This window comes from Diceros bicornis, chromosome 37, assembly GCF_020826845.1.
Source record: "Diceros bicornis minor isolate mBicDic1 chromosome 37, mDicBic1.mat.cur, whole genome shotgun sequence".
Taxonomy (NCBI): domain Eukaryota; kingdom Metazoa; phylum Chordata; class Mammalia; order Perissodactyla; family Rhinocerotidae; genus Diceros; species Diceros bicornis.
In genome coordinates this window covers 29211347-29223900 of record NC_080776.1, presented here as the reverse complement: position 1 = coordinate 29223900, position 12554 = coordinate 29211347, and the positions used below count along the sequence as shown (strand labels likewise).

Below are 12554 nucleotides of genomic sequence, written 5' to 3'. Positions count from 1 at the left end.
CCACCCTCAGACCTGCCAAGAAGCAAGAAGAATGACCCTCAGAATTGCCCGCCCCAGACCACCCTGATCTACAGGGAGAAGGTCTCCCAGTGCCCACCAGTGGAGGGTGACAGAGAGGCACCAACACCCCTGCACTGGGGGCTGCACAGTGCCTTGTGAGTCAGCCATTGCCATAATAATGCTAAGTAACAACCTACCCCAATGCAGCATCTTAGATAACAGACATTTATTGTTACTTCTGGGAAGAGAGAGACCAGCGGGGATGGGGACAGGGTGTGTGTGGGTTGGAGCAGGTGGAATCCTAGTGAGGACCTGGAGGAGGGCACGTGGGGGCCGCCGGGCCCAGACAGTGCAGCCTGGGAGGCAATGGCCATGCAGGCACAATGTGGACATCCCCTGGACAGATGCGGGCCCTGCGTGGGTTCGGCAGAGCAGGGGCCTCCCCATGAAGGCGTAACCGCCTTGGCTGCTGTGTTGAAAGTTGAGAAGGGCAGAGACAGATGCTGTCTGCATTCAAATGAAAAGGATGCAGAAGTAAGATCAGTGTTAGCCCCTCTACCGTGGACCCTATTAATACAACTAATGTCTGCGTTACTTGAGGCTGTGCATTGCTCTCCTCCTTATTTCTACTTAGAGAATGCAGTGGTCTAACTTTGCTGCCTACTGGGCGGGTGAGAAGTGCGTGCTGAGGGGCTCTGCCTGGGATCCAGGCACTCAGGGCGCCGTGGGCCGCTGTCTGGTCTGCATGCCCTCTGCTGCACCCGAGCGCCAGTCCACACCTCGGCGTGTGCGTCGGCCACATGCCTGGAGACTAGAAGTCTGCCTTTGATCCAGTCTGTCTCCTCCTCCAGATCACTTGCTCAGACCTCATGCTGTGTTCTCTCTGTGAGGATTTTCTATCTGCATAGCAGTCATAATGAAAATAATGATTTTTGATACTATCTTTAATATTTATTTTCTATGCCTGTTAAAGAGGAATCTCAATAGGCCTTATCTCTTTCACATTAAGCTCTGTGTATATAAAACTTGAACTCTGGATGGCTTTTTATGTCCGTTTGAAAAATCACCTTGCAATGCTACCAAAATAACATGATAGCACATATTCGTATGTAACGTGATTGTTTTGAATTGAAGCTATTCTACAAAGAAGCTAAAGGACGGTTAATTGTTCTAGGTTGTATAAGAACGTTTCATATAATAAGTATTGAAACCAGCCTACAATAGTCACCTTTGACAGATGACAGGTGATGTACAGCTGAAGAGATGAGGAGCCACAGGAGGCACTCAACTCATCTCACTTTCTCTTGCGGAGAACTTGCAGAATTTTCTATTAGCTTCCATTTTCCCTAAGATAAGCCCAGGCAGATAGAATATGTGCCAGGGATGACTGGTCTGGGATGATGGTGAACCCCCAGACTCCTCCTGTGCCAGTTGTACATTGTCAGTGTGTTTGTTTATATCCTCTGTTAAGACTCTACTGGTCTCTGCAGAAGGTACAGAGTGGAATAGTTCCAATCCCAGGCCCAATGAATGTACACTTTAGTGATGGGGCAAGGAGTGCCTCCCGGATTTGTATTTCACATTTCTGAAAGCTGCTCGTTTTTCTCATCACTCTGGAAGACTCAGGGATCATGTGTCGCCCATCCTTTCCCTCTAATTCTCCATCATCGCCCTTCCCCCGTGGGGCTTACTGACATCTGTGCTGGCGTCATTGAATTTATGGATCAACGTGGGGAGGAGAGGCATTGTTCCCGGTGCCGAGTCCTCCTGTTTGTAACAGTCGGGGTTCAACAAGAGAAGCAGAACCAGTAGAAAATGCCCATTAAGGGACTTATTGCAAGGAATCAGCTTACATGACTCTGGGGTCTTGCTGGGCAAGTCCAGGAAGGGCGGGCTGAAGGTCTAGGTGCAGGCTGGAGACGCTCTGCACAGGTAGCATTTCTTCTTCCTTGGAAAAGCCTCAGTGCTGCTCTTAGGGCCTTTGAACTGGTTGAACCAGAACCACGCAGACTCTCCAGCACAGTCTCCCTTACTTCAAGTCAGCTGATTATTGACTTTGATCCCACCTATAAAATACCTTCATAGCAACAGCTGGATTAGTGTTTGATTGACTAGCTGGTCACCATATTCTAGTCAAATTGACACATAACACTAACCATCACGGTCCACCACTTGTCGACTTGGCACCCGTTCACATCTCCTTAAACCAGATGTAATCTCCTAATAAAGACAGTAACAAAGGCATGCTTTCACCTAATATGACACAATTATCCTTTGTATAACCAAAAACATGTTAACCCTTTCCCCAGAAGAGGATGCAAAGTCCTTGGGTGATGTTTACTCTTCTCCTTTGATGCCTGTAACTTAAATACTAGGATATAAAATTGAATATTATTAATACATCTTATGTTAGATGATAATGGAATAAGAAAGGGAAGAAAACAAATACAATAGCTTAATTTATCTATCATCTATCTATCTATATCCATCTATCTATGTACACACACACAAACACACATACACACAGACAACCATTCATGACAAAATAAAGAAGAAACACTCATGATGATTACAGTCTGCCTTTCTGTAACTGGTCACCTGGTCATAGCTGGCATTTATAACCACCTTCCACCACCCGTTCTGTATTCCCTTTGCCCAAGCAAGTACCTCAGCTCATTGTGGTCTTTACCTGGTGGGGTGACCCAAACCTTTGTTCCTGAAGGACCTGGGTCATTGTTAGTCCTGCCTGGATTGGGTTGTTTTAGTTGTCCATTGACCTTAATCACATGGTGTGGTAATACTAAGAGATGCCCTAAGGGATCTCCTGAATTCCAGACACGCTCTTCCTTACCTCCACTGTGGAGGAGTAGCACAATTTCTCCTTGGTGGTCAGGACCAATCCCCCCAGCCAATACTGTAACTCCCTTCTTTGCCTGTTGATTCAGAGGCATGAGGAACCCAAAGTGGCCGGGAGGTTGTTTCCACTTCCAGTTCAATGGAATCATTGTGTGTCTCCTGGTGGAAGCCTTCCTCCCTCTGGAACTAAGACCTCTAGGCTAACAGAACCTGAAGTTGCAGGAACAGGAATAAAAAGGTTTGCTGGTGGGTCACTAGTGAGCCCCTCCCATTTCCACCCCTGGTTTCCTGGACCCGTGAATCCAGGCTGTAGGAGAAGCAGCACCATGTACTAGATGCTGAGTCAGAGAATGAACAGCCCCCTGGAGAACCTTGCCTAGGTCTGCAAGGTATTGCCACCCAGCTAGTGCTGTAACTGAGTCTTTGAAAGGCCATTCCGCCATTCTGTCAAGCCAGTTGCTTCAGGATGATGGGGAGCACAGTGAGACCAGGGAATTCCATTAGCATAGGCCCATTGCCACAGTTCTTTTGCTGTGAAGTGAATTCCTTGATCAGAAGCAATGCTGTGTGGAATATCATGTGGCGGATAAGCCATTCTGTAAGCCGATGGATGGTAGTGTTGGCAGAAGCATTGTGTTCAAGGAAGGAAAATCTGTATCCAGAATGCCTGTTCCTGGAAGAACAAAATGCTGCCATTCCATGATGGAAGCCCTCCAGTGTAATTAACCTGCTACCAGGAAGCTGGCTGATCACCAGGGAGTCGGGCCAGCAGTGGCCACAGCCCAGTTAGGGACTCAGTGCTGTTCTCTGCAGGCAGACTGGGCACCCAGCAGTGGCCATGACCAGGTTGGCCTTGGTGAGTAGAAGTCCATGTTGCTGAGCCCATGGTGTGCTTCTCCAAGTTCTGCCCAGTGGGGGGACTTCCCCTCACCACGTCCTTCAGGGATATTGCAGAAAGGAGCTGTTGGCTGCGGCTGTCCACTCTCAGGTGGTGCCTGGGTATCAGGCAGAACCATCGTAGACCAGGCCTGAGTCTTCTCTTTCTCTGTCAGCTGATCTCAGGGAACTCCCCATGAGGCCACAGTGCAGGCTGGGAGAGAGGAGTGTCACAGGAGTGGGGACTATGGGCATTTGGGCCACTTCTTCATGTAACTTACTTGGGCCTTCAGGGTGAGCTTGAGCCCAATCTCATACATTGCACTTCCATTGATAATGGAATGCTGCTTGCACACCCAACTGTGTGGCTTGGTGAGTCAGTACCCACTTCATGACGGGCAGCCCAGGCTGCATGGTGACTTGGCGGCCCACGGTTAAGCGTTCAGTCTCTACTAAGGCCCGGTAGCAGGCCATCTTGATGCATCAAAGAGATGATTCTGCTATTCGCCAATATGGCATATCTCTCCGATTACATAGGTCTTACGTACTGTCTGTCAATAAACTTTAATAATTTTACAATTTTCTCCACTATATCTTGAATATCTTTTCAGAAACATTCTCAGGTACCTTATATTTTTGTTGTTATTATAAATGGCTATTTTTTTATTTTACATTAACCATTTTGGCCTATCATCACCTTTGGTGATTCATACTGGTATATTGATCATATACCCAGCCTCTTTGTTAAATCTTATTGTTTCTGATTTGTTGACTGTGTTATTACTTTTGCACTTTCCTTTGTCTATGAATTACATCATTCTCCCGTTTCTTTAGGCACTTCACCCCTCCTCCCTCGTTGTTCTGTCTGGTCAGCAGGAGCGGTCACAGTGGACATCCTGTAGTTTTCTAATGTCTGCCCTTCTCCGTTCACACTGGGTTTGCTCTGGAGTTTGCAACATTTTAGGTTACCACTTTGCAAAGGGCGATAACGAGTGTGTTAACCTGAATTCGGTGTTTTCCCCCGACAGATAACTGTGACGAGCCACTAGTATCTGCCCTGCCCCCATCATCCTTCAGCAGCTCCTCAGAGCTCTCCAGCGGCCACAGTCCCGGGTTTGCAAGACTTAACCGAAGAGATGGTGAGTCGGCTTCCTACCTCTTATTCATCGTGGTGAGCTCATTGATTTTCAACAATTCTTGTATTTCTTTTGATAAAGTATTACAAGTGAATTATGTATTGTACAGAAAATAAAATTCCAAACAAATATTTAAACGGATTTACAGGCATGCTTCCATTTGAAATTTGTGGTGTGTAGATATTGTATATCTTTGATCACCAAGAATGGCAAAGCTGGTTTCTCTCCTGCACGTTGGGACTATGGAGCTAATTATGGCTGAAATGGCTGTGACTTGCACTCACATAAACCTTTTTACAATCATTTCACCATGAAAACATTTAAACACTTTTGCATATACCAAGTCATTTATCTAGGAAAATATTTTTTTCTATCACAAATATTCACTTTTATGGGTACATTAGCCCTGATTATTTAATTATTCATCTGTTTCAAGTTGAACAAAGAAATTGAAAGGTGTATAAGCTTCTTATTGCTGCTATAACAGATCCCACTAAAACTTTAGTGGCTAAAACAACACAAATTTACTATGCTCCAGTCCTGAAGGTTGAAGGACTGGAATGGGTCTCACCGGGCTAACATCACGGTGTTGGCGAGGCTGGTTCCTTCTGGAAGCTCCAGGGGAGAGTCTGTTTTCTTGCCTTTTTGAGCTTCCAGAAGCCACCTGCACTCCTGAGCTCGTGGTCCCTTCCTCCATCTTCAGACCAGCAACAGCCAGTGGAGTCTTTCTCCTGCTGCCATCTCTCAGACTCCTCTACCTCCCTCTTTCCATTTAAACACCCTCAGGATTACACTGGGCCCACATGGATGATCCTGGATAATCTCAGATCCAGCTGATTACCTACCTGAATTCCTTCTTGCCCTATAAGGTGACATAGTCACCGGTTCCAGGGAGTAGAAAGTGGACACCTCTGGTGGACGATTATTCTGCTTATGACAGAAGCCTAGAAAAGCATTCTAAAAAGATATTTGCCAATTTAAAAAAAGAAAAAATATTCAATTTTCTTCCTTTAACATCTCTCTCGTGGAGGAATGGGAATTGAAAGCTACCTTTACAGCTCATTAGGGCCATTCTGTCTGTATCTTTGGAGACTTTGCTCTGGGAGTGTGTACCAGGTGCCCACGCTTTTGAGAACCACAGAAAACTGCATCTTAAATTGCTCTGGGAAAGAAAAAACCACAAAACTTCCAGTCATGGGGAAGGCATCACTGTGATCCTTGCCATGAAATGCTGAGGTGCAAGTCTGTGCATAAATTCCAAGGAAACGCACAGGAAATACCTGTGGAAAGCACAGCTACACAAAGAAGACCTGGAATCGGTACTTTGCTCTTCACCCTGCCTTTTAAATCACTTTCTCGGCTCCTTTTTTAAGCTTCTTGTTGTCCTTAGTGCTCAGCATTTGACCACTTTATTACAGTGAACATTTGCAACATAAAAAAACATAATTCACATACGATTTCTTAGGTATTTTAGATTTCCATTATAGATAGATGGACAGATAGATACTCTCGCCCAAGTGCTTATTACAAAATAGATGTTTAAAAATGTTGTGACACTTTTCTATGATTGTTTTATATTTCCTTTTGTTTCACTATTGCAGGGGTAACATTAGGGGAAGAGGTGGCTGAATGCAGGTGTGTCTAGCCTCTGTGAGGGGAGCAAGCACAGATGAGAGCCCCGCCTTCCACGTAGCCAATATTTTGGTGCTGGTCAATGATGGTGTGGACACGGTCGTCTCGTAGTGTGATCACTTTGTTGTGCATGTAATCAATGCCCCCAGCTTCCCCCAGACAAACGGTTTTTGGTGGCAAGCAGGCAGCCTCCTCTGCAGCCTTGCCAGCACCCCTCAGCCCCTCTCTCCCCTCATCACTGCCTCCTATCCATGCTGCATGCCCGAGGCCCCCCCACCAGATTACAAGGGTTGTTGCCACCATGGAAACTTGGTATCCTCCATTCTTCAGAAATGCACTTGAATGTACAATCCCACACACCTGCTTAAGATGGTGGCCTGCTTTACTTTAAATGATACTTATGGAGCCCTGTTCTCTCTGAATTTCTAATCTCTCTCTAAGAGGATTTACATGATCCCTGAAACACTAGGGAAGATTAGATTAGAACCTCCTCAGGCTCTTCTTGATGACAAGCTGGATTTATCCAAAACTGTCACAGTAAAAAAAAAGAGGGTGGGACATTTTTGTGCCAATAAAATACAATAAAAGAAGAAATATTTTAGGAAAATTCAATGTTTATTCTCATTTGAATCCTAATCCTTGTACTCAGTTTAGGAGAAACATAATATTTTTCTTTTGAAAAGAAAACAGAAAAGTCTGTATTTCAATCAATTACTTGCAAAGTTTTCACAATGAGAAGGGATACTATATTTAAATCAGTAAATTTTTCTCCAGCTTGTCTATATTTTCAGTAAATTACAAGTGAATATATTCACTGTGGTTGAGTAAAATCATATTTCCCACCAGTATTTACAAGCCTCAGGATTTTCCATCAATGGAAATCCTTTTCCTTCTTTATTTTCCTGCAGCTCATAATGAAGCAAGATATCAAACTTAATGAATTTTATTTGCATGTTAAGTTTAAAACTGCCCATTTTAATTATCTTTTACTTGCTAATTCTTTGTTTTTGATTGGGTTTTTTTTTTTTCTCCCTCCTGATAGCCTGCAGCATTCACAAAAGAATTGCAAATTGGGAGTGAGTTATTGAAGGCTGTCCAGTGTTTCTACTGTTTTAACATCTCTCATTTGGTGTCGATCAGGCTGTGAATGATGGCTATATGAGTGATCTGAACAGAAATAACTATATCCATAAGTAAACTACTTAGAGTCAGAAACTCCTAAGACATCAGGTCTTCCCACTGCAAGCCTGGGACCCTCATAGCTAGAGGAGCCAGAAATAGTTGTCTCTATGGAGACCACTCACTGCTTTAACATCTCTGTTCTAGGGCGGGATTGGGATGGGGTTGTGATAATACCCCCAGTGCATGGGAGGGAACAGACAGAGTAACACATCCCTTCTCCTGGAGAGAGAGGAGCCAACGCTCCCTGGAGGTGGGCGCCACTGACAACACAGTCTCCTTGTCTGAAGGTGGGCTGCGGAGTCATCTTGCTGTCAACAGGGACTCATCTCTTTTTCTTGGTAGAAAGAATTCAGTTTGTCCATGAGAGATTTCATAGCTCAGAAAGAATAATCCAGAATTACCCAACAGTCATAACGATGCTTCAATGACAGCACCTGTGATGCTTTAATGGGAATGAATGTTTCTCTCCCTTTATTCACGATTTCCACGCACAGGGTATAGGTACACCTTGAATTTTAATATATCTCTTTAAATAAAGTGTGTGCTCTTTCACCATAAACACCGTATTAATCAAGCAGTCTCTGTGCATTATTGACATGTGAAATAATCTCAGGACTGAAAATAAGACAGTGCGTGTGGAATGCAGACGGGCTTGCTGCAGCAACAGCATCATCTGTGTCAGTGAGACCTTCTTAGGCACTTGTTTGCATGAACAACAAAAGAAAAAAAGGGGAAAAAATTCTCTTTTTACAAGATGATTGCATAGCACTGTAGGGGAGGGAAAATACTCCTCTACCCTCTGGGTTCTTCTGGCTGATCTAAGAATTAAATTGACGTGAGACAGAATAACAGGAGAAAACCAAACACAGTTTAATAACATGTATACATGGGAAAAACCCAGGAAAACTGAGTAACTCGCCAAAATGGCCAAAGCCACCACCTTAAATACCATCTTCAGCTAAAGACAAAGGAGGATGTTGGGGGAGTGGTTTGGGACTTCAAAGGAGAGGAAGGCAATTTACATGGAGATGGAAAAGCCAATGTTTAGCAAACAAATGTTTGCCATGTCTTGCAGAGGCAATGAGACATGGAGAGGACTTTGATCAAATGGGCCTTGCTAGGTTCTTCTCTGTTTGTCACACCTGGTTTATTTCATATTATAGTTATCTTGGTAGACATCTATGGTAGATATGGTAGCTATAGTTATCTATAGATCCTTCTTGGAACAGGCCTTCTATCTTAAATTCTTTTAGGCAGTTAGGGAGAAGGTCAAAATTTCTTCCTGAGTCTTTTGTTCTTAAAAATAATCAAACCAAAGAGACATTTTGGGGTGGCAAATTCTGATTCCCCACAGCACTTTCTGGAGCCAATGCATGGTTTTCTATAATTCTCTTTTACCTGGCTAAAAGGGTAAAATCTTCAATTTTGGCTAAAAAGGGCATCAGCCCAGGCTCCTTGTCACTGCCCCTGTCCCTTGGGTTGCTGGGTCCTCTGGAGGAAGATGGATGCAGAGAAAATGTCCCTCTGCCCAGAACACAGGAAGGCAGCTGTGGGCGTTCCAGACACTCTGGACAAAGATGGCCCCAGGGAAAGTCTCTAACCAGCTCTGGGCCTGGCCAGCCTAAAATCATTAATGACTTCTGGGTTTTCTCCATGGGCAATAAACACTTCCAGCAATCATTGATTTTAGAGTGATTGAAACAAATAGATGAATGTTTGGCTTATTTAGTACACATGATTGTTGCTGAGTTAAGTCCGGCATGTGCATTAGATAATTGTTTTCATGCAATAGCCTCAGCTGATGAATGTTTGGGCGTCTACCCTAAGGTCATTGCTTAGTCATCACAGGGTATGAGAGAGGGACTGGGGCCTCGTGGACCTTTCCACTTACTCTAGAGACACAGAAGCATCTGAGCAGCAAACACCCCATTGATCCCTGGATGAAGTTTACTGCAGGTTCAGCCCAGTTCGTACCACTGGTCTTTCATAACCTGAGGAACCAGCAGTCTCTGTGGTAATGTTTATTTCTTTGAATCTCGTGTGGAGTTTATTTCAAGAGAAACACCAGGCTACTGTAAATGTAACAGAATTTTGAACACCAGGACAAAAACACAAGTTGCCTAGAGATTTCTCTTTTCCTCCAGCCGTATGGAGCCATTGTTATCCTGAAACCTTCTCAGATTTCAAATATCCTCAAAGTGAGAGGAGATGTCACACCAGTGACTAAGATTACTGCTGCCCCAATGTTTAACACTTCAATTCTCACTAACAGTGGTCTTCCTCTAAATCTGAAATGCATTTAGCATTGAGGACATAACCACATTGTTGAGGTTTGAAGAAAAAAGATTTTCAAGATGTCCAAATACACCGTTAACATATTTCAGATGTTTACATTATCCTACTTGGTCACGTTGTGTCTATGCGTGCTGACAATATGCCTTGTTATAGTTGCAAAGGGAGCGCATTTCTCTCTGTTATTTTTCTCTTTTAGCTCCTACAGACTAAAAATGATGAGCGATTTTAAAACACTCTTTCCTTTAAAGAAAGAGAACACAGGACTCTGCAGCTATAAATTTCAATGTTCCCAAGATGGAAATTTTCAATATTTTTTTCCAATATTGTTATTTTATTAACATCTTTAATTTGACAAATGTATGCACCCATGTAATCACCTCACCAAGAATGTACTTAAAGACACCCTCACCCTAGAAAGTACCCTCCACCCTGTGCCCGTACCCCCACCCCCAAGGCAGCTACTGTTCTGATTTCCATCACCTTATAACAATCTGTCCTGTTGTAGAACATAAGGGAATCTTCCATTATATACTCTTTTGAATCTGGATTCTTCTGGTTAGTGTGACATTTTTCAAGATTTATCTATGTTTTTCTGGTGTTTCAGTTACTCCTTTTAATTTCTGAGTATTATTCTATTGTATGAATATAACGCCATTTGTATGTCCATGCTCCAGAGGAAGGGCATTCCAGGGGTTTCGGTCTGGAGATGCTGTGATTAAGCTGCTCTGAGCGTTACCGTCCAGGGCTTGTGTGGACGTGTTTTCATTTCTCTAGGGCAGATTCCTAGGACTGGTGTTACTGACTAAAGCTGTAGGTGAAGTTTAATATTTTAATAAACTGCCAAAGCGTTTTCTAAAGTAACTTTTGCCATTTTACATTTCCACCAGCTGTGCTGGCAAGTCAGGTGCCCCACATCCTCTCCAACCCCTGGGTTCTATATTTCTCTTAGTTTCAGACATTCTAATAAATATGCAGGGATTTCTAATTTGCATTTCCCAAATGAATAATGATATTGAACATTATATCATGGTTTATTGTTGTTATCTTCTTTGGAAAGGCATCTGTTCAAAACTTGCCTATGTTTTGTTAGTATCATATTGGGTTATTTTGTAATTGTTGAGTATTGAGATTTCTATTTATATTTAGATGTGTGAGCTGCAGATGCAAGTATTTTCCCTCAGTATGTTGCTTGCTTCATTCTGTTCTCTAAAGAGTGTCTTTTGCAGAGTGACAGTTTTTTTCTTGAGGAAGACCAATTTATCATTTTTTTAAGAAATAGCCCTTTGGGGTAACATGTTTAAAATATTTTTATAACTTAAGGTCACAACAATTTTCTCTTGTGTCTTCGTCTTTGTTGTCCATAGTTAGCTTTAATATGTAGGTTTATGATCCATTTTGAAATAAAATGTATATGGTGTGTCGTATGGAACAAAGTCCTTTTTTAAATATATGGATATCTAGTTGTTCCAGCACAATTTTTGGAAAAGACTATCCTTTTCCACTCAATTGTCTTAGCACCTTTGTGAAAAAGTGATTGACCACATACCACAGAGTCAGCTTCTGGGCTCTTCTTCTCTGCTCCACTGATCTGTCTTTACTGAACACCACATTATCTTATGTACTTAGTTTTGCAATAGTCAAATCAAGTAATTAAGTGGTATAGTCGTTCTTTTTCAAAGTTGTTCTGACTATTCAGTCCTTTGAGTTTCCCTATGAATTTTACAACGTTTGTCAATTTCTACAAAAGTTACCTTCTGAGGGTTTTTTTCATTGGGATTACATTGACTGTAGAGATCAGTTTGGGAATAATTGACATTTCCACAACATTGGTTCTTCAAATCCATGAACCCAGTACATGTCTCCATTTATTTAGGTCTTGTATAATATCTCTTAGCAATACATTATACTCTTTGCTATACACCCCTTGTACAAGTTTTGTCAGATTTACCCCAAGTGTATTGTATTTTTTCATGTTTTGTAAATGGTTATTTAAATTTTATTTCCTCCTGTCCCTTGCTAATATAAAGAAATATAATTGACTTTTGTATATTGATTTTATATTCTGAAAACTTGATAAAACCATACACTGATTCTAGTACAATTTTTTAGATTCCGCAAGACTGTCTACATAGACAATCATGTTGTTTTTGAATAAAGATAATTGTGCTTCTTTCTTCTCAATGTGGATCTCTTTTATTTCATTTTCTTTCCGTATTGCCTTAGCTGGAACAACCCTTGTGATGTTGAATAGATACTGTAAGAACAGACTTCCTTGGCTTGTTCCTGAACTCAGGGGGAAAGCATCCAGTCTCTCACCACTTTGTGCGGTGATACTCACAGGGTTTTCATAGCTGCCCTGTTTTTGTTTGTTGAGAGATTTTTTTTTTAAATCAGTAACAGATGTTTGATATTTTCAAATGCTTTTACTCTGCATATATTTTGATGATCATGCAGTTTGACTTTTTCATATGTTCATATGCTGAATTACATTGATTGACTTTCTAATGTCAAACTAACCTTGCATTCCCGGAATGTCACACTTGGTCATAATGTATTATCCTTTTTACATAATGTTGG

The 12554-nt window shown here is 42.4% G+C and overlaps 1 protein-coding gene across 2 annotated transcripts in view; it reads left to right on the top strand.

Annotated features, from left to right (window-relative positions):
- LOC131399210 (contactin-associated protein-like 4) overlaps positions 1-12554 on the top strand; it is a 174435-nt gene that overhangs the window by 31764 nt on the left and 130117 nt on the right. For both annotated transcript variants that reach the window (XM_058533395.1, XM_058533394.1), the window contains exon 2: positions 4761-4871. In XM_058533395.1, coding sequence (XP_058389378.1) covers positions 4761-4871 — 111 coding nt within the window. The remainder of the gene's footprint in view (positions 1-4760; positions 4872-12554) is intronic.